This window comes from Meira miltonrushii, assembly GCF_003144205.1.
Source record: "Meira miltonrushii strain MCA 3882 unplaced genomic scaffold FA14scaffold_2, whole genome shotgun sequence".
Lineage (NCBI taxonomy): Eukaryota > Fungi > Basidiomycota > Exobasidiomycetes > Exobasidiales > Brachybasidiaceae > Meira > Meira miltonrushii.
The window spans coordinates 4,013,272-4,034,185 of NW_020289944.1; the positions used below are offsets into that span (position 1 = coordinate 4,013,272).

Here is a 20,914-nt window from a genome sequence, read left to right on the forward strand (position 1 = left end):
TCCACGCACGACACATACAAAACGTGGAGACACTGATAAGCATATGTTGCCAGTGAATGCTCTCTCTACACTCCCATCATCATCTCTGATTGCTTTAGCAAGATGGCCTCCCAATTCGCGGGAAATGTGGCCAGTAATGGTCCAGATCCTTCCACAACCGAAGCATTGGCTAAAATCTTGAGCGAATTGAATGAAATGAAATTGAAAAATGCTCAATTGGAACACAAGGTAAGTGGAAACAAATCGATGGTCGTAATCATTTTACAGTTGACTGACAAGCCATCCTCTACTAGCTGGACCAACTTCACGGTGCTACAACAATGGCATCTCCCTCTTTGCATGCTCGTAAAGCTTCATCAACCGGCTTGAGTCCTCTTACTCGTCCATTTGAAACGAGTAATGGGACTGGCTTATCTGCTTTGCTTGGAACAAGTCCACCGGTTCAACCATTAGGTCCACCTGCACAATCAATGAGACCTTCTGGCTCGAGCAATCAATCACCAAGTCTTCCTCAAGCTCAACCTTTACCGCATACAAATAACCCAACACCTCATGATACTCCCGACCTAGGAGCAAGACGCGGATCATCAGATGTGCCGAGTTATTATAGCAGTCATGTTATCTTATCAACTTACCCTGGTCAAGCTGGTATTCGACCTGTTCCGCTCAAGTGGTATGCTAAAGACCCGCTCGAACGTGGACCTGTGATCGCTAGTCGTCATCCAAAGAGTATCAAGCTTAGAAATGCAATAGGAGCATACGGAGGTACATACTCAGTGTACAGATCTCTGTCGATTGCAGTTGGTAAATTGAACCCAAACCATCGACCTGATTTCACGAATACCGAGCCACCTTTTGACATTCCGCCAAATCCTTCATGGTTCACGCCCGGAAAGATTGTTGGTATTGATCCTTGGGGACATTTAGCACCACAAATATTCAAAAAAGATTTTGAAGAAGGTAAAGACATTCGACCAACGATTGCAATGACACGTGCGCATATCAAGATGCCGGAGATTGATGATGCTTTCCGATTAGGAAGAATTCCATTAGATGGAAAGATTGTCGTGAAATCTGACAGATTGCCTGGCGTACCGATCGATGCTGATCCGGGAATCGAAGTAAATTGTTCAAAAGCGGCAATTGAACCTTGTTGGTATTTACCCGGTATTGCGGAAAAACTTGGCGTTCAAGAAGGTACTTTGAGACGATCATTGTTTGAAGAAACAGGTGGAATGTATCCTGAATTACTTACTCGACATGATTTGAAGGTGTTCCTCCCGCCCATTCCCGGAGCAACTGTATACATCTTTGGCCCGCCACAATTTATGAGCGATCCAAGCAAGGAAGTTACCGTCCGTGTTCACGATCAATGTGGTGGAAGTGACGTCTTTGGAAGTGACATTTGCACTTGTAGACCATATCTACTTTACGGTATCGAAGAAGCTGTCAAAACGGCACAAAGAGGAGGAGTTGGAATTGTGATTTATTTTGCAAAAGAAGGAAGAGCGTTAGGAGAGGTGACAAAGTATTTAGTATATAATGCTCGTAAACGTGGTACGGATTCTGCAGCAATGTATTTCCAAAGAACGCAAAACGTTGCAGGAGTTGAAGATATGCGTTTTCAAGTTATTGGACCTCCAGACGTTTTGCATTGGTTAGGCGTTACAAAGATTGATAATATGATCTCAATGTCAAATCTAAAATATGACGCAATCGTTGGATCTGGAATTCCAATTCATAAACGATATGAAATTCCGGAAGAATTAATTCCTTCCGATAGTCGGGTTGAGATTGATGCAAAAATTCAAGCTGGATACTTTAGTGATTCCAAAAAGCTCACTGCTGAAGATCTTAAAAAGACTGTCGGAAGAGGATGGCAAGATTGGGAAGACGTTCCACATTGATAAACACAATTCATTGTATTTTGCACAATCTACACCTTTTAATGATATGACTACTCTGGAATCGAAGTGGGGAGGAGGATCTCTCCCCCCGCGTTGATTAGAGCTTATGTATTTTGACGCGAGAATTTCATGTTTCAATTTTAGTCTTCCTACTTCATGGGTCATCCCTACGATCCATGAATTCATCTGAACATCAAGATGAATTGATAGATATTTTGAGTAACGACTACATCGGAAAAGCAAGTAAGAATAGAAGAATAGGTGTCTTGGATCTACGCAAATTAGACCAATCGGAGCATAATGGACGCATAGAATCGGCTCTATGTATTGAGGATGGATTACACGGCTTGAAAGAGCGATTCTCTTGGCTACCGCCACGGAATAAGAAGCAAGATGGACAAGACCGTCTTGGAACAAATGCATCAGGGAAGAGCTTAGTTGTATTGTGCAATGTGGACGAATTACAAGACGTGAAAGTCGCCTTGGAGGGATGGGACGTTGCTGGCTTCATCACAGAGAATGATACCTTATTCTGGAAAGAGGCCACCAAATGTGGGCTGGTCAAGATAAATGCGGACAACGATGATGTGCCGGACCTTTTGTTCGAGCCCTCACAGTTAGCAAGAATTGTAGTAGAGAAATTAGAAAGGTCGCAAGAAGAATGTGAGACTTCTCCAGTCACTCTTCTGGACTTGGGTTGCGGTGCCGGACGAGATCTGGCATGGATCGCTCGAAACCTCTCTTCAGGCTGGCGATTGTCAGGGATCGATAACCTCCATTCCATCGTAAGACGTGCTCGATTACTGGTCAAAGACATGAAACTGGGCACCGAGGAGAGCAAAGATGAATACCCTTCCTCAACCAGATCTGCAATCGAATCTATAGTATGGGCTCAAGTCAGTAGCGAAGGTAGCTTGCAGGCGTTGAAACATACTATTGAAGGCTCAACGGCAAATCATGGTATACCCGTTTCGTCCTGCAATGAAGATGAAAGCGTTGCTCAGCGTTTGTCTGCTTTTGCCAGCGAGCATCTTCCACATCGTACGTTCGACATTCTCTTTCTTGTTCGATTCTTTCCCATAGCCCTCTTACACCATCTTCCGACATTGTCCCACATTGGAGGATGGATTGCTATCAGTCACTTTACCACTGTAACAGAAGCGGACGAACATGCATCTGGGAGAATAATCAACTCGGAACAGGTCAATCGAGCTTACTCTGGCCCACCCATCGGGAAAAGATTTGAGCTGGAGCACATCACCGAGTTGCTAGAAAACTGGAAGAAAGTTTCAAACACCGAATGGTCTGTGACATTTCACCATATAATACCATGTGAGGATGGCAGACCTTTACGAAACGTAATTTTCTGTAGAACAAAGTGAATTAATGCATGATGTAGTACAGCAAATAGCAAAGCGTGCAATCTATTCTACTTGTATAGTCTATAGACGAGGACCTCGAACAGGCAACTTTATACGAGCACCACCAGCATTTTGTGAATCCCTCTCGGCGCTTGAATCCGTTGATGTTCCATCCCTTCTACTTTCGGCCTCTCTGCGTGCTTTTTGTGCGGCTGCACGTTCGGCACTACCTTCCAATAACCAATGCTGAATAAACCTTTCTGCATGTATCAAGCTGGCCTTATAACGATCACCGATTGATTTTGGGCAAATTTTACTGAAAGGCGGTTGACGCATCTCTCGTGGTAAAAGGGCATCAAAAGCATGACCGGAATTCGTACCTTCCATTTCCAAATAAAGATATCTGCTTGTATGATTTGGATTTTGCGAAACACAACGTAATGCAGTTTCTGTGGTTGTAAATTCACCTTTACCATTTTCACAAGCTGTTGCTTGACTTTGATCCCTTCTTGTTGTCTCATTAAACGAAGAATGCGAAAAACCTCCGCTTGCGAGTGCGTCCATGGTAGCTGCAACTGGTTCTGCAGTTCGAATCACATCCAAGAACCGTTTTGAACTGTCGGGTGAGATTCTTTCATCGTTCTGACCATGATAGATGAGTGTAGGTGGATAAGGACGATTCCTTTGATCTTGCAAAGGCTTGCCGTTTGAATTCGAAAGAAGAACGTCAGATGGAAGAACAAGATCCGGGGATGCTTTCCTCAACAAAGCATCCAAGCGGTCCTAAAAATGGTAAGACAAGACTAAGTCAGTCTTCGCATTCACACCCTAACAAATCAGTTCACCTTAAACTCACATCTTTCAGTAGGAATTCTGCCAATCCTTGCCTTTTTATGCTCTCCTCTTTTCCCTTCCATGGCTCTCGAGTATCCATACCGAATCTTGCTCGCATATCTGCAGCATAAGGAGATTTATCGAGCGCCATTGGCATATCCGGTACGCTGGTCTTTGCCAATTCTACTTGACCGACATGATCTGGATTGAGCAGAGGTCGTAAATGTCCAGGTGTACTTGCGGGAACAAAATATCCGGGTGAATCAGTAAGAACTTTGTTTATCTCTAACAATGGATATCCCAATACCATAGCTAGAGGAGGCGGAGATAAAATTGCGCCGCTGAAAGAATGAAAGTGGAAAAAGGATCAGAATATGAAGCGAATTCGAGTGCTCAAGTTATACTTACCCCATCGCTGCTAGATAGCCGCCGCTTCCCGTTCCTACGATTATACCTCTTTCTATATCCACTCCACCTCTTCTTTGTAATTCGCCAAAATCGTTTTCCAACATTTCATTTCCACTTTCCACTTCCGCACCATTTCCACTGCAAGCGATAACCCAATTCAATTCTTCGCGAATGAATGTCCATAGGTTCTGCACATCTTCCAATGCATCTGAAGGTCCCGCATGCGGTGCTAAACGATAATCAGCGCAAATTAGAGGTAGTCCATTATCTCTTGCTAATGATGCAAGCCAAGGAGGAATGTCCCTTCTGCTCCCCGTCAGGAAATGACCGCCATGCAAATATAAAATAAAAGGTAGTCGATTTTGTTTTGAGAATGTTGGTCCAGGATCTGTTGGATTGACAGGAGGCACGAATGCGTACAGATCCAATTTGATCGCTTCTGCGTTGGCAGATCGATTTGGTCGACTGTATGTTACCGTAATTCGTTCTCCTGATGCCATGTTTATAGGGTTCTATTGTAATGATGAAAGAAAGGAATCAAAGTTGTCACATTACAAATGCAACTTTATGCAAGTTTACCTGAACCCTCTCTCCTCTCAAACAATCCGTAATAATGTGGGGAAATGCATGCATGCAGGTAGACCGTTGGATTGCCACAGGGGAGTGATGCACTTCTTCGCGCAGCGCTAGGTCAAAATCGGTAAAAGTTGAAAGCCGAATTCTCACACACATACACAAGCAATAAATAAACTATATTTCCATCTATAAGGCAACAAAACTATATTGAACCATCTATTGATCTAGCATTGTGGTTAAGATGGAAGAAAGAACTTGTGGTAATGCTCGCATTTCACGCACTTGATAGGCTTTTCCGGGTAGTCTCTTGGCCAACTCTTTTCCTTCTTCACCACGATCAAGACAAACGAGAGCACATTTTACCTTTTCATTTGATTTCATGACTTTTTCCAATGAATTAATCGTGATACCATATCTTGTCAAATTTGCATCGGACAGTGCAATAACGAAATAATCATCAGCTTCTTGTTTTGAAATATCACGACAAGACCATTCAATCGCTTCTAAAGTTGAATCTCCAGACATGACGTACGTCATCGTTGCATCACTATCACGGAGAACCTTCCATCGCTCACCAATCGATTCCGGTGGCTTTGATGCTTGTGTCATTTGAACGTGACTGCTTTCTCCGTGATGTCCAACGATATCATACACAAATTTCTCTTTTGGAACATGTGAAAATGCTTCCATAATCATCAACATCGTCTTGATTTCACGTTCCAAACGACCGTCATATTGCATACTGTACATACTTGCAGAGAGATCCACCAAGAAACGAATTCGCTTTGGTTTTGTTTGTGGTGCACCAATTTCCGGAGGAGCTTCTTGACGACGTTTGAATACTGACCTTTCTCCCGTAAGAGCATTTGTCAATCTACGTTCATCAAGTTCACCTTCTTGTTGACGTGTGAGCCATGTACGTTCTTTTGCATTAGCTTGAAGATCGTTTAGTACATTGACCAAATGTTGAATTTGTGGCATCAATTCCATCTTGTACTTTTGGTATGTTGCACCTTCATGAGCGGTCAAACCTTGATCGGCCAATTTTTCCGCCAATGCTTTTTGGGCCATAGCACGAGCTTGTTCCTTGATGTGATCAGGTACATCCTTCTTTAAATCTTCGCTGATCTGTTTGATCTCATGACCGGCGTAATGACGCTCAAATCCTCCCCTTCCTCCCAATCCGGCTGTATCACGACCGCCCGTGCCGCCTTTCCATTGGTTGCCACCATGATGCGGTTTATTGTCGGGATCTGTTTTGCCTTCTTTAGGTTCGGATAAATTCGTATCTTTGCCTGCTTTTTTAGGATCAAAAGCAATCCTGCCTGCTACCATACCTGCATTCTTCTTCTTTTCTTCTGCTCTTTCACGGATTTCGGCTAATGTCAAACCTTCCACTTCCAATCCACGTCGTCGGAGAGTTTCATAAACGAATTTGATCGCTTCCGATCGGTGTAAATCAAAAGTGAGTGTGTTCAAAAGCACATCCGTGAGAGATTCGTCTGGGTAATTGTGCAAATGACGAACGATGTGAAGCAATTCACGCAAAGAATAAGGATAAGTGACCAATCCAGCATCAAAGGCATCACGCAAATCATGGAAAGCCAAATCAAGTTTGCGGATCAAACCTTCATCAACGCTTGGTGCAGCTTGTTTCAAAAGTCGAACTTCGGATTCCAAATCTGGATTGCCAACAGCATAGCAAGAGAAACCTTCACCTAAAACTTCCAAGAATGCATTACCCAAGAAAGGGAAACCAGGTCTATTTGCCAAAAGGACTAAACGGAAGTCTGGATGAACCACCACATCTTCACTTGAGCCTGGCGTATTGTTCGGCCTAACACGACGACCATCAGGTAAAGTCAATTCACCTCGTTCAGCCAAAGATTTGAAGACAGCCGTAACAGCAGCAGAGCATTTATCAGCTTCATCAATGACTGCAACTCTGCCCAAACGAATTGCACGAACTAAAGGACTTTCCAAAAAGCGTAATTGACCATCTTTCAATTCGACCAATTGTAAAATTTGAGCAACGGTTGAATCACGATGTAATTGCATATATTCACGTGGTCGGCCAAGCAATTCGACGATACGATCGATCACTTTGTTCTTTCCTGTACCTTGATTGCCCATAAGCAAAAGATGCTCACCCATCACTTGCAAATCAATGGCAAGATCGCGTAAGATCAAACTTTGCGTATTATTGTTGTAGAATGAGTTGCCAAGATTTGGAATGAGATGTTTACCTTGAGCGTCCTTTTCGTCTACTTTGTAGACTGGCACACGAACAGGTTCAATATCAGATGCGTTTTGATCATCAAAGATCAAATGATCACCCTCGATAGCGGGATCTGCCAACCACTCTTGCGGACGGAATTGGAAAGCACCTTCTGCACCTCTAGGTCGCAAGCCACTCTCTTCCAAAACTCTTTGTACCAATTCCTTGGTTGTTCTTGGCAAGAAATCAACCAACAAATTACGCACCACCAATGTGTACATGTCTGTGGAATCTGGGAAGCGAGCAATACGGTTTGCCATACGTATTAAAGCACGAGTGCCCAACCTACGAGATTTCGATAAACCTAAAGATGGATCACGGCTTAACGCACGATATCTTGCAGCGAAAGCCAAAAGTACATCGAGCTGCTCTTGTGGACAATTTGTTCGAGTCTCGATCACTTTTCTCTCTTCGGCGGCTGACATTGGATTTGGCTGAACGAATCCAAACATAGTTGATGCCTCTTCGTTGAGCCAGTCAGACTTTGAGGCTGCAGTTGTTGCAATGATTCGGAAGCTGGGATCAATCGTAGTAAGTTTGCCTAAACCAACATCATCTTTGGTCTCAACTTGTGGCAATTTACTTCCCGGTAAAGCAGCTCTTCCTCCCAGCCACAGCTCCATTTGCCTATCTTGTGTAAGGCGAGATAGACTTCCGAGGGTGTAACCCAAAACATCAATACCTGCCAAATGGACAACGCATGCGTCTAGAGCACCTCTTAAAAGAGGAGCTGGCTCCCAAGTCGTACTTCCATCTGGTGTTGTTGCACGTCTCATGACCAATTCCGTTCCACCAATGTCTTTGTAGAGCCACAAGCTTTCCACGCGGTAACCCAAGAGGGAAGCAAACAATTGAATAGAAGTAGAAGTGGATGATGATGCTTGCATTGCTTGAATAGCGGCATCGTCGCTTGATGCTCCCATAGCTGACGGCAATAAGCAAATATCACGACCTAATGCGTGCAATTGTAACATAGCACTCAAGATAGAGTACAATCGAGGAGTAATTAAAATATCGCCAGCAGTAGATTGAACATCGTTCAATTGCGGCAAAGTTGCAAAAGGTAAAGGACCGCAAGGTACATTCCCACTTGCACGATGACCTGAAGATGCTTGTTCAAAGGTTATTTTGGCTTCTCTTTCGCCAATACGATCAATGGCGACCACTTTGTAACCAATCATACCTGTACCGACCAGAGCATCTTCGCTTCCAATTCCTACACCTTTGTCCAAGCCTAAGCTCCAAATGAGTTCAGTCGCTAATCTACGCTTTGCTTTATCGAGTGTATGAAGCATTGGATAACCCGCACCTAAAGCTGTCACAGTTGATGGTGCAAGTGTTGCATTTTCAGCAGGTTTATTTGCATCTTGTACCTTTTTCAACTGTTGTGCTTCGCGAGCTTGAATTTGATCTCTTGTCCTTTCGGGTACAGTCAAAGCACCATCTCGAGGTGCTTTTGTAATATTGACCAAATTTTGTTCTTCTTCCGTCAGTTTGATTTCCGGGGGCTCAGGTAAAGCTTGAGCTGGAGGGAATCTGGAGATGAGGTCATCCAATAGCGAGAGAGCCGTAGACGGGACATTGGGCAACTGTGAAGCGGGAGGCAACAGATCCGACCCACGGGCAGCTGTTGCATGCAAACGAAGGAGTGCAGCCCATTCAAAGAATCTCGTCTTCAATGCAGATGCAAGTTCGGCTGATTGACCTTCCAAGCCTGTGTTGGATTCCAATGAAGATGGAACCACTCCCTCAACCCATCTTGCTTGGTAACGACTACGGAAAGGCGGATCTAACGGATTTCCCTTGTAAGGAGGTGTAGGCAATCCCAATGCAATCACCCGGAAATTGGGGTCAACAGCTTGGAACCTACTTATACTGGAAGCCTTTTGTCCGGTTTTGAGAGCTTCTTCTTGTCGTGCTCTTTCGATTCGATTGGCGGGTACGAGACTTGTTCCATCTGGAAGATCTTGTTCGCGATTCTCTAGGATGTTATTTAGCAAGGGAAGCACGTTTCGCTCTGCTCTTTCGACACCTTCCAAGATGAGAATTCCTCCTGTCTTCATTGCTCTGACGACTGGACCATCACTGTAGCTCAAATTTCCTCCTTTTTCCAAATTTCTTGTTTGTAGTAATTCGGCTTCACCTACATCACGATGCAATGCAACATACTCGAATGGCGATTGCAGCAATGCGGCGAATGTAAGCGCCAAACGTCTAGCATATGGTCCAGGTTGGGAAAGCAAGAACATATCCTGACCCAGTGCATACTTTTTGGCCATCCATTCCAAACTTTCGACAGTGACAGGATCCTCAAGACTGAGCAAGATACGATCATCAGGCAGTCTGGATGGATCGCTTGGAGCATACACTGGTAATTCTACTGAAGGACCTAATCGAAGTGTGCCAAGCAGTTGACGTTCTTGATCCTGTTTTCCTTCGCCAGCCTGATCTGCTTGGGTTGTGAATGGTTTGGATGGTATCAGCTGTCTGCCCAAAGCGGCAAGCCTTGCCAAACTTGATTGAGTGTCCTTCTTGTTGGAAGACATGATGAATGAATGACGTGAAAGATTGTGTTGGTGTCGTGTCTGAAAAGCTCTTTGTACAGCTCGAGTTGATCGATTTAGCTGATATAGCCTTGATGACGAGAGCGCAAAATTGAATGCGCTACCTATCCGATGCATGCATATACGCCCCCCAAGATTGATCTTCCTCCAAGGTGAGAATGTTTTGGGTTATTCAGGATAGTTTTTATTTAGTCACCATCGATGATCGTGGGGTAAAGAGTGAATTGCGAATCAACGGGATCAAGTTTTGTCATTTGCTTTTTCCGTCCGGCTAGGTAATAATGCGAGAACCGGAGAATAATTCGCGCGGCGTCAAAGGCCGTCGTGTTCAGTGTAAGCTGGGGTAATCATATGAAAGCTCCATGCTTATATAATCACCATTTATTTCAGAGAGCTTGGACTTTTGGAAGATCCAACGTTCGTGCAGCGCCATGTCTGTGTGTTTTGTTGAGCGCTAGAACTGCATATCTTTAAGTTTGCGAAATTCGGCTCCTTAAAAGAGCACCTATTCTGAAACGAGCTGACAAGTGAAAAGTGACAAACACTTCTCACACTCTCTCACTCTCACGACATCATCAATGAAGAGATGACGAACGATCAAAATGAAAGAATAAATGGACACGAGAATGGCGGCTCAACACCAACCTCGCCAACAACACCAACTGCTCGAAAAGCAACACATACACACTTAGGTTTACGTCCAAAGAAATCAGACAGTTTACATACACGTTTACGAACTAGCAATCCTGCTCCAAAACATGTATCGAAAATCGTAGATGTGACCTCTCCTACATCACTCACAGCTGAAGGTAGCACTTCAAAGTCTGTTGGAAAGTTGAGCACAAGAAGCTCGAGAAATCCAAGCTTTAGCGAAGTATCACATTCTAGAGAGGGTACTTTAAGTAGAGATGCAAGTACAGGTGGTGGACTTGAGAGCGACTTAGATGATGGCTCATATGATAATGAGCAGATACAAGATCAAGGAGGAGAAGCAGAAGAGGAATACGTAACAACAGATATCGGAATATACGATGACCGGGTCTATGATGAATATTTGGGACCGGTGATGGGCACAATTCGCAGATGGCTAATACGATCGCTAGAATGGGAATCGCCAGTGCTTGCAAAACATCAGAATTTGGTTAGATCGCCGAAGCTGGACCGCTTTTTCGTCTATACTTCATTGGTCGGCTCGCATTCTTTCTTCTTGATCTTTTTGCCCGTTTCTTTTTGGCTCGTTTCTGCACGATTCAGTAGAGGATTGGTGAATGTTTTGGCGTTTGGAGTTTATTTCTCGAGTGCAATCAAAGACGCCCTTTGCGTCCCACGACCCTACTCGCCTCCGGTCACACGTTTGGTCATCGGAACTTTTCACCTAGAGTACGGATTCTTATCAACACATTCGACCAATTGCATTAGTGTGGTGCTATATTGTTATCTCTGGCTCAGAGAAGTTCGATTGGCCCTTGATCCATCCTCAATAATGCATGGAATCGGATGGGAGATCGGACTTTCGGTTTATGCAATTGCTGTGGTGTATGGCCGTCTCTATTCGGGAATGCATAGTATCATGGATATAATCGCAGGTTGTGCCCTTGGTGCACTGGTCACAGCAGCCCAATGGTTACTTTTTGAACCTCTAGAAAGCATGATGGAAACGGGAGGATTAAAGGTACCAGTTACTTTGTTCTTTGTCGTCTTGATTATGGTCACTGTTCACCCTCAACCTTTGGATGATTGCCCATGCTTCGAAGATGCAATCGCATTTTTGGCAGTCGTAGTGGGCATCTTCCTTAGTCGATGGATGAATCTCACCTTTGGCCTTCTACCAAAACAAGATGGTCCACTAACGCCCAAATTCCGCAATAGCCGTATACCAAGCGTCGTCGAAGCACTCAAAGCTGAACGTTTCCAAGTACCTCTATTTGCTGATATGCAGTCTCCTTCGGCTGCTTCTTTTATTATCGGGATTGGAAAGATTGCAATCGTGATGACTTTGGGAATTGCTTGTGTTGTTGCGACCCGAGCAGTTGTCAAAACAATTTGTAAGATTGCCCTGCCGCCTGTCTTCCGATTTGTGCAGGGTACATTTGGATTCATTCTACCTCGTCGCCATTATACCTCTTCAACCGATTATGCCGCCATGCAAAAGCAAAACAGACAATCAGCCGCATTCGGTTCTGAAGAAAAAGAGTCTAATGAAAAATCAAACGGAAGCGTAACAAGATCGGATTCTCACAAGAGACAAAAATCTTGGGGAGGAAAGGGTAACGGAACGGCAGTGAGCGTATGGCCAACGAAAGCAGATGCAGAAGGTATGCGACAAAGGATGCGAAGTCATTCATTACAACAACAATTATCACAACATACAAACGGAGGAGATGCAGAAGGAAATACTGTTAAATTTACCATGGGTGATGGTAAAGATATTCCTTTCCCGGTCACCCATCCGAATACACAATTGCCCGGTGATGGTCTTTCGCAAAGGATTGCCGGCGCTCTCAGCAATGAAGAACGCGAAAGGCAAAGGCATGAAAGCACGGCTAGCACAAATGCTTCCCATCTACAAGGCTTGCACAAGGTTGCAACAATGAATGGAGAAGAGGAAACGTTTGATGTTGCCCATTACGATGTTGACGTGCTATCAAAAGTATTTGTGTACACCGCCGTCGGATTGACTGCCGGTGGTCTAATTCCAGCAAGTCTCACTTACCTAGGCTTGTTACCGATCTGACTTCACATCAATTTGACAGTATAAATAATGCATTGTTCATGTAATGATACTATATGTGCATGTATATACTTTGTGGTAAATACCTATTGTACAACAAGCAAGCAAGCAAAAGTAGGTGGGGAGTGTGTGTGTGTGTAAGTAAAAATACGAAAACATGTTTCAAGTGAGATTGAAAGCATGTCTCATCATTGAGCTAGCCATTGCAAATAGGCTTGTGGTACCAAACCTTTCTCTGTTTCTTCTTCATCGGCTGCTACATCATCTTGTCCATCTTGAACACGAACGACGATTGCCCAGCCTCCATCGACGTGACCGATCAATCTGACCTTTTGACCAACTTTGATATTCAATTCATGATCACTTTCAGCGATGAAGTCATAAGCAGCATGATAAAGGCCAAGCGGAAGGTCACTAGATGGCGCGGACATATCCCCTGTACTTCCATTTCCGTATCCTTCTTGATCGTCATCTTCCTCATCATCATCATCGTCGTCGTCGTATTCTTCTTCTGTAGATCCCCATTCGTGTCCGCCAAAAACTTGTCCGCCAAACGGAGACATACCAAAACCGCTCCCGCTCGTATGCTTTTTCTCCGGACTGGGTAACCCTACATCCCTTGCACCTACGTGACGAGGATCAACTTCTTCATAGGCAAAATCTCGTATTTTCAAAGGCGGTAGATATGATCCTTCTTCTTGTGGTGTCATTGCGTTCATACTCAAAACATCTGCAGAACCAGAGGATCGCCTTCGAATCGGCGCCAGTGTTGAAGGGCTACTCCTTGCCGAAATAGCCTGTGAATGTGTTGCAATCCCTCCGGATTCGTATACACCTCCAGAGGCTGATGATTGAGAGGATGACAGCTTATGTCCAGCAAGAGACGGCCTGTTGATACTTTCCCCGTTATTGTTGGAGAGGTTTGACGAGCTTTGTTCAATTTGACCAAGAGTGGAAGGGTTGGAGAAAGAACCTGTTAAAAATTGACCGGAAAGACTGTTTGAATGATTCGAAGATGAAGTAGACATTTTGCCCTTATTCATTTCTTCGTTCTGTTGTATTGATCGAGAATTTATTCCATCAGCTGATCTTGGAACAGGTGGTTGTTGTAATGCCCAATTTTCGTCTGTGATAGGTGGAACGAAACCTCCGCTTGGACTCGGATAGCCAGCTTCATTTCCGAGAGAGTCTAATAATCGTAAAGCATTTGGCCTTTCTTTTTCTGTACTCTTTTTGTTCGGATCTCCGCCATTCTTTGTAGAACCCTCAACGCCTTCTTGACGTGCGACCGCTTCTGAAACGATTTTATCTTCATCGAATAGAGGATGTAGCCTTTTCTGTCCGTTTGGTAGAGGAGGTGTTACTTCTCCATCCACAAACCCTGCCGGTGGAGTGATCAAGGAAGTGTTTAGACTTGTTGTGCTCTCTGATTGTTGTGCATCGTGCTGCTGTGAATGTTCATCTTTATCCGTATTTGTAGGTTCAACGATCGTTACCCCATGTTGTTGTTGCTTTTGATTCGTCCGCCTTACTTCTTCATTTTGTGAATGTGCGACTTCGTTAGCCTCATTGTTCACTTCATTTAGAACAGCCGCATTTGCAGTTTGATCGTTCATATCTTTCGAGCGACCATCCGCTTTGTGATTTCTGTTCAAAATGAAAATAGTGCGAGAGGGCGGATGAATGCTTGTGATGTGTTTTAGGAGAAGAAGACTCCGGGTCTTTCCCAATTCAATTGTGTCACGTTGTGCGTTTGAGTGATGGTTGTCAATGTCTTCGAGACTACCTTAATAGGAATTGTCGTGGATGGTAAAACTGATGATGATCGAAAAAAGTGGCTTGTTTCACTTTATTGTCTGTTTAAAGCGTGTTTGATGCATTACAAGGCATCTTTACACTCTACCTTTTGCATCACTAATCCCACTTTTGATCTGCACTGTGAGAACTTGCCTACTTTTCCACGCTTCTGTGCCGCTTCAGTCTTGTCTGTACTCGTGTGTGTGTGTGTGTTTATGCCAAGTGTATTAATGTTATTTATTATTGCTTGCACTGCACACTTAAACACTAAAATTAAAGCGCGATTTCGCTTTTTACGCGGCGGGCTAGTGAGAATTAAATAACGCCTCATACGCTGCACGCACGGAAGATGATCGGATTGTTTTGCATTCTGTATCCGTGTGTGTGTGTGTGTAGAAGAGCGTAGAGCTCCTATCTCAGCAGCACTCAATTCATTCAACGGCCTTAAAGTTTGGGTAAAGGTCACGCGTCATGTCAATCAGGCTAAGACCTTAATTAATCTTTTTGCATTTCTCTCGGCCATTCTAAAGAAAAAAGCATGATAATAACAAAAAAGAGCATTATAGTATACAGTTGGCAATCAAGAGCACAGCAAAGCATTTCTCTCAATTACCGATAAATACAGCACTGGACAAATTCAACAAATTTTGCAAAATGGCCAAATGCCATGGTAAATGAATTGTAGTTGGATCATCCATTGGCAACATTGCTCGTTCACGGGCAATCAATTCTAATTCTTGAAAACTTTTTGTTATTCTTTCAAGCCTTGATTCGATGCCAAAGGGGTCTGAAGGGGTATTCTTCTGTTCGACTCCACTACCAGTACTTTGTGCATCTGAATGAGCAATGGAGGCCGGTGTGGGTGTTGATGAAGAAGTTGAGGATTCTACATTTTGCGTCGCTTGCATGCTTTCTTCATTCGGATCGAGCTTGAACACCTGAAGAATGTGAATCCAGAGATGATGAGGTGCACTCCGTGACCACGCTTTGCTATTCACACCATTCTCGTTGGATGAAAGGGTCGTTGTAGAATTCCAAGATTGTGGAATCGTCATTGTTAAAGAACTGCGCAAAGGTAAGATGGGCAGACTAAACATGTCATCCTTGCCATCATCCTTTCCCAGGACGCTGTTACGCAACGCCATCCTTCGTTGAGGATATAGTGCATATTTCCATATGGATGCATCGATATACTTTCCACCACTTTTTGAATTGGGAATCGTCTCAACAGCTGCTTGACGTCTGCATTCCAACTCATTCAAGTCTTGCAACGGCAACACAAGTGAAAGCACTCGATCAAGCTCTGAGCATGATAGGATCACTTCCAAAGCATTTGCATTCTCCAGAGCAGTTCGATCTTTTAGGATTTTGGACCACATGCGTACCTCTGCCATTCCAATCGCTCTATCTTTGCAGAGTACAATCTTCCACATGTTTCGCGAACGCATGGTGAACTCTGTTGTGATATTCCATATTCTTTGAATTTCGTCTTGCATAGATCCAGTCCTTCTCCATGCTGTAGCAGTGTAGCCTTGTCCTCGCTCATCGATGATGGCAAGCATAGATGGCTGCCCAGCAGATGGAGCTAAATGATAGGCGACATGCAGCAGCGTGCCTCTTTCGAAGATATCAACCGATTTGAAGTACCAATCTAGCTTGAATGCGGAACCAACATTATTGCCAAAGCTTGCGGGCAAGATGGAGAAAGAAGGATACTGAACCGCCGTAGGTACCGCCGAAAACTTTGGGAGGTACTGTTCACGATTGTACTGAACATCGACTGTGACTTGCAAAGAATCATAGATGGACATTGCCATTCTGCGTAAAGAATTGGTAGAGGCATCTCTCGAAATGGAAGATGTCAATCGAACACTTTCCCATGAACATGGCCGAACTACGATTGAATCTCCCGGTATACCATAACGAAGAGATGCAGATGATCGCAAATCTCTCTGTAAGCGAACGAAAGACTGGATCTGACCAGGAACATGGAAAGATCCGATGGCGTACATTACCACGAAATTGTGTTTCTTCAATGCTCCTACCACACGAGAAACAAGTGAATCAACTGTATCCGACCATTGCTCCGCATCTTTTGCCATCAAATTGAGCGTATCTGCCAAGGTTTTGGATCGCGATACGGTTCCTATATCCAGCAAACCATGCTCTGACATCGTATGGCTTCCTAGCCCGTTCTCGCGAAAGACTTTTCCCATCGAATCAAGCCAATTGCGGATCTCGCCTTGCATGGCGATATTTACATCATTTGTGTGTAATGCAAAAGCAGCAACATCCTTCTGTCCTCCTACTGCCGTAAGCCCGAGCTTATCCCAGTAATGAAGCGCAGAGGGCGCAACATTCGTCACACTACCTTGACATCCCACAAGCACATTGCTGGGTTCCATTACTTGCAAAAGAGATGATTTGTTAGCATTTTGATTCGATTTTTCTCCTCCCATACATGTTCCAAGAGTACAATCGCTTTCGTGACCTTGCAGCAGGGTGAATAGATGTTGAGAGTCATATCGTGAAACACTTCCCGCATATTCGATTTGTCCCAGCGATTGGCCAATTTGCAATCGCAATTGAGGATTTTCGATCAAATGATGAACAAGATCATTCCATTCTGCAGGCTCAACATTTGTGGATGGTTGAAGCTCAACCAATTCATCTTGCGTATGATCATCAAAAGAGGGTGCATTTGAATAATTTGCAAAACGAAGAAAGTGTATAGATGATTGCAACATCTCTGTCCTTTGCTCAGTCAATGCTTCATCTTCTTCGGAAGTTTGATCACTGGATACAGATTCATCGTCTGCACTATCTTCTTCCATCAATGAGCTTCGCTCACTCATTGTGCCATCCCCTGTAGCTTCTGACATCTCCTCATCACCGCGAAGAACTCCTAGCCTTCCTTTCAATGCACCAATAAGACCGGAGTGTGGATGTGCGCCCGTTCTAGAAAATGATACACGCCTTCCATTTACTGTTGTACGATGACCTAAACGACTTCTAGTAGGCGCGAGCAGTGCACTTTCTTGATCGCTTCTACCTGTTTGTCTTTGTGGTTGGTGTTGCTGATCCGAGCTCTCCTCATCACCTTGTTTCTTACGCAGAGGCACGAAAGGCATGGCGAATTTGCCTTGTTCGTATTTTGATGTGATATCTCTTTGACCTTTGTTAGCCCAGTTTTGACGTCTTTTCTGATTAGGCATGAAGCGCACCTCAGGCGGTCCCATGGAAGAGTCGTAATTGTTCATACTCTCGTACTCCTCATTAGAATGATCGTTGGGCATAACATGGTGATGATTGTACTGGTGATGACCATACATTCCATTTTCCAGCGAGCCATGTTCGCCTTCAATTGTGATGGCGGTATCTGCTAGCTCTTGATTGGGTGAGAATGGCGTTCGTGGTGTTTTGACGCTCATTCCTCCAACAGCTGGCGAGCTTTCGCTGAATGAGCCAGGTGTAAAGCCAGGTAATGATGGCGGGTCTATAGCACTTGAGCCAGTACCTGTGCTTTCTTCATGGTCTTGATCGATTTGTTGCGTACCTTGTTCATCTTCTACATGGATAGCCTCAGGTAAAACTTCTGTATCCTCCTCCATTGGCATTTCCGTGATTGTAGCATCTCCATCCGGTTGATGAATATTCATTTCTCCAACGTCAAGGGCATCATTTGTGAAAGCGCTAAAGTCAGCAGCACCATCATCAAAGAAGGAGAAATCGTCCTCCGTCACCAATCCGAAGCCAGTATCATCGAAACCATCTCGACTTCGAGGCATTGGTGGCAGTTGAGAATCTTCTTGACCTACGAAGCCAAACGATCCCCACAAATCCATTTCTTCATCTTTGCTATTTGAATCCATGGCTACAGCAGAATTGCGTCTTGTACCGCTTTGATAAGCTGGCAAAGATAAAGAATCAACAGTGTCGTTTGGCTTAATATCCATGCTTGTGGCAGCAGCTTTCGACGCATCGAGTGCGCTTCTATCGGAAGCGCCCTTTGCATCAGCTGTATCAAGCGTTTGCCCGATCTTCGCAGGCGAACCGCTATTTCTGGTATCCATACCTTGCTCGTCCTGCTCATCATCATCCTCTTCTTCCATGGCGTCATCTTCTTCTTCTTGCGAGCTGGCAGTGAGCTCTCGATCTGGCGTAACAGAGAGTCCCAACGTCTCCCGGACACATCGTCTCGCTTTTGCGGTTACATCATGCAGTGTAGATTCAACCAAAGATGGCATCTTCGCATAGGGTAAAGGTGATGAGAGCTTGTGGAGAAGACACAGTTGAGCTGGCCAGAGGAATACTCGACCTTGATATGAACAAGAGATCCATTCATCCACCAGGAAAGATGTGTCAACCGCATTCAGCTGCAGTAGATCGAACAGGGCTTCTCGGGATGATCTGACTGTCACATTATCGCTGATTTGAGCAACAGGGCCAACAAAGCTGATAAAGCGAGCCTTTATCATCAGCGGCGCGAGAAGAAGTGTATCCCCAGGATTTGCATCGTTTTCTTTCACGAGCTGGGATGCAGAATTATCGCAAGGCCAAGTCTCCAAGAAGATATGACCAGTATCATCTGCAAAACATCGCAGAGACATCTGGAGCGGCATGTTTGTGCTTTCAGAGTCGAATGAGAGCAAACCTCTCTGTGTCTTATTAGGTCGATCATAGACCATAACTCCTTTACCGAGCCTAACAACAGGTTTATCTCGCGCTAGCTGGTTCCCACTCCACAGATTTGAACTCTCTTGGCCTCTCTGGCCCTCCTTCACTTCTTCGGATCCATCGTCGCCCAGAGCTCCCTCTTCTTCCTCATCAGTAGAAGCCTTCACTTTTCCATCAATCGTGCTTTCGGTCTTGGGATTAAGCTTTTGCGGTTGCATTTGTCGCTTGGAAGTCGCATGCCTCTCAGATTGTCGAGTCCAGACCCATCTAAGCAACAAGAACTCCTCTAATGCCTTGATGAATTGAGAGAGAGGTTGATGATCATCCTCATTGTTGGGTACCAGGCTTTGCTCATCCTGCGCCCCTTTCTTGTACAGATTCTGTAGCGATAAAGTGCCTTCTGTCTGAGCTGCACCGGATTGTGTAAGTTTTTCATGTACTTTCTTCATCCTGTCTAGCGATCCTCCTGTAGTATTTCTGCCTTTATGGATGGCATTAGATGATTCGGCGGCATTAACATGCTCCACTTGAAAAGTCCAAATGCTTGCTGGCCCCTGCGATACAGAATCGTTGTCGGCATTATTTCCGGAGGATACGTAGGAGCCCTTCTGTTGCCTCTCTTCGCATGTCCAGAATATGTCGTTCAGCAACGCACTTTTGAGTTCTGTTCGAGACGAAGCATTTCTCTGGGCTTGTTCTTGTGCTATCTGCATTAAATCATGCACAGAATTTTGCACGATACTCGGATCGGCACGGTGATGTGCATGATCAGTTTGCTGGAGGTTGGATGAGCTGGTGGTGTGCCTTTGCCAATGTATTACTGAGTCAGACGGGATTGGCAATTGTACAAGGGAAATGTGTGCATCGGTCGTGATCGAAGGTGGTAGGGTGAATGCGTTATTATTTTGACTACTTTCTGCCAAACGAGAGGCTGCAGGAGTTGCAACGGATGCTCCGAATCGTTGTGACATATTGCAAGTAGCTTAATGTTGTTGGTAAGAAGAGATTATCGTTGCTTCCTGAATCAAGTTAACATCTTGTTGTTATTGTTGGTGTTGTTTTCGTAAAGGTATGATTGTAATGACTAAATGTAGATTAAGCAAAAAGGAAAAGTCATACTTTCATCAATAAGTTGGCCCGAACGTGCATTTATCTATGAATCTTGCGGCATGGCGTATATCGATAGGGTGAAATGATGGAAGGTGTTGCGTATTGTGTGGAAAAGAAGAACACCTTGCTGTTGGTATTGTGGATAACACTGCTTGTTTGCACGCACGCACGCACGACATTGGCGTTTTGTAGGGCACGGCAAAGCAAGTAACCTATTACGTTTCCCACCGGAAATATACAGTACAGTTAATTGATCAAAAGGCTGCATCCCTAAGTGCCGATTTGTGTAAAGCGAGCGCGTGTTTCTCTATCCGCATCTAATCTGAACACGGCCACACTCAAAAGTCAAGTTGGCCCGAAAAGTTGGCCCAACGAGGTTTTGTCGGTGATCTAAAATTGTGACAAGGTTACTATATAATAAGAGAACATTTCCTCTCCACGGAACGAAAAAGACTTTAACTTATACTCGAGTAAGAGCAGTAATCGGAGAACTTTCGTCTTCGGTTGAAACGGCGCCGATTTCGGGGTAATAAATAAGATGATTCATTGTGGACATCACTGAGAATGTCATTAAGACCATACTTGTTTTGATGAAATTGACGCATACAGCCACCCAAAATGATTAAATGCTGTGCTGGATTGCGTATGATCAACACCAGACACAACCCCCT

The 20,914-nt window shown here is 44.4% G+C and overlaps 7 protein-coding genes across 7 annotated transcripts; 3 read left to right on the plus strand and 4 right to left on the minus strand.

Annotated features, from left to right (window-relative positions):
- Positions 1-102: 102 nt before the first annotated feature.
- Positions 103-1,907, plus strand: FA14DRAFT_120274 (uncharacterized protein; the record flags this gene model as incomplete). Its single annotated transcript, XM_025496396.1, has 2 exons — positions 103-228; positions 294-1,907. The coding sequence occupies 2 exons, from the start codon at positions 103-105 to the stop codon at positions 1,905-1,907; spliced, it is 1,740 nt and encodes a 579-aa protein (XP_025356517.1).
- A 156-nt stretch (positions 1,908-2,063) lies between these two features.
- Positions 2,064-3,385, plus strand: FA14DRAFT_161032 (uncharacterized protein). The gene has a single exon (XM_025498941.1). It carries the CDS (start codon positions 2,084-2,086, stop codon positions 3,287-3,289), a length of 1,206 nt encoding a protein of 401 aa, XP_025356518.1. The 5' UTR covers positions 2,064-2,083; the 3' UTR covers positions 3,290-3,385.
- Positions 3,276-5,045, minus strand: FA14DRAFT_161033 (alpha/beta-hydrolase). Its single transcript, XM_025498942.1, has 3 exons — positions 4,511-5,045; positions 4,125-4,443; positions 3,276-4,051 (listed from the first exon to the last, which is right to left on the minus strand). Exons 1-3 carry the CDS (start codon positions 5,008-5,010, stop codon positions 3,350-3,352), a joined length of 1,521 nt encoding a protein of 506 aa, XP_025356519.1. The 5' UTR covers positions 5,011-5,045; the 3' UTR covers positions 3,276-3,349.
- Positions 5,046-5,248: 203 nt separating this feature from the next.
- On the minus strand, positions 5,249-10,190 carry FA14DRAFT_161034 (uncharacterized protein). Its single transcript, XM_025498943.1, has one exon. It carries the CDS (start codon positions 9,908-9,910, stop codon positions 5,303-5,305), a length of 4,608 nt encoding a protein of 1,535 aa, XP_025356520.1. The 5' UTR covers positions 9,911-10,190; the 3' UTR covers positions 5,249-5,302.
- A 324-nt stretch (positions 10,191-10,514) lies between these two features.
- Positions 10,515-12,662, plus strand: FA14DRAFT_167969 (uncharacterized protein; the record flags this gene model as incomplete). Its single annotated transcript, XM_025500119.1, has 3 exons — positions 10,515-10,821; positions 10,924-11,799; positions 11,845-12,662. The coding sequence occupies 3 exons, from the start codon at positions 10,515-10,517 to the stop codon at positions 12,660-12,662; spliced, it is 2,001 nt and encodes a 666-aa protein (XP_025356521.1).
- A 185-nt stretch (positions 12,663-12,847) lies between these two features.
- FA14DRAFT_155625 (uncharacterized protein) lies at positions 12,848-14,275 on the minus strand (the record flags this gene model as incomplete). Its single annotated transcript, XM_025497766.1, has 1 exon — positions 12,848-14,275. The coding sequence occupies one exon, from the start codon at positions 14,273-14,275 to the stop codon at positions 12,848-12,850; it is 1,428 nt and encodes a 475-aa protein (XP_025356522.1).
- Positions 14,276-15,061: 786 nt separating this feature from the next.
- On the minus strand, positions 15,062-20,104 carry FA14DRAFT_155626 (uncharacterized protein; the record flags this gene model as incomplete). The annotated part of the gene is made up of 1 exon (XM_025497767.1): positions 15,062-20,104. One exon carries the CDS (start codon positions 20,102-20,104, stop codon positions 15,062-15,064), a length of 5,043 nt encoding a protein of 1,680 aa, XP_025356523.1.
- Between the last annotated feature and the right edge of the window lie 810 nt (positions 20,105-20,914).

Excerpts from the sequence above, each read along its gene's own strand:
- FA14DRAFT_161033 (XM_025498942.1), bottom strand. The coding sequence starts at position 5,010 with ATGGCATCAGGAGAACGAATTACGGTAACATACAGTCGACCAAATCGA. Across the intron at positions 4,444-4,510 it reads GGCTATCTAGCAGCGATGGG|CGGCGCAATTTTATCTCCGC; the intron begins GTAAGTATAACT and ends TCATTCTTTCAG. Across the intron at positions 4,052-4,124 it reads CAGAATTCCTACTGAAAGAT|GACCGCTTGGATGCTTTGTT; the intron begins GTGAGTTTAAGG and ends TACCATTTTTAG.
- FA14DRAFT_161034 (XM_025498943.1), bottom strand. The coding sequence starts at position 9,910 with ATGTCTTCCAACAAGAAGGACACTCAATCAAGTTTGGCAAGGCTTGCC.
- FA14DRAFT_161032 (XM_025498941.1), top strand. The coding sequence starts at position 2,084 with ATGAATTCATCTGAACATCAAGATGAATTGATAGATATTTTGAGTAAC.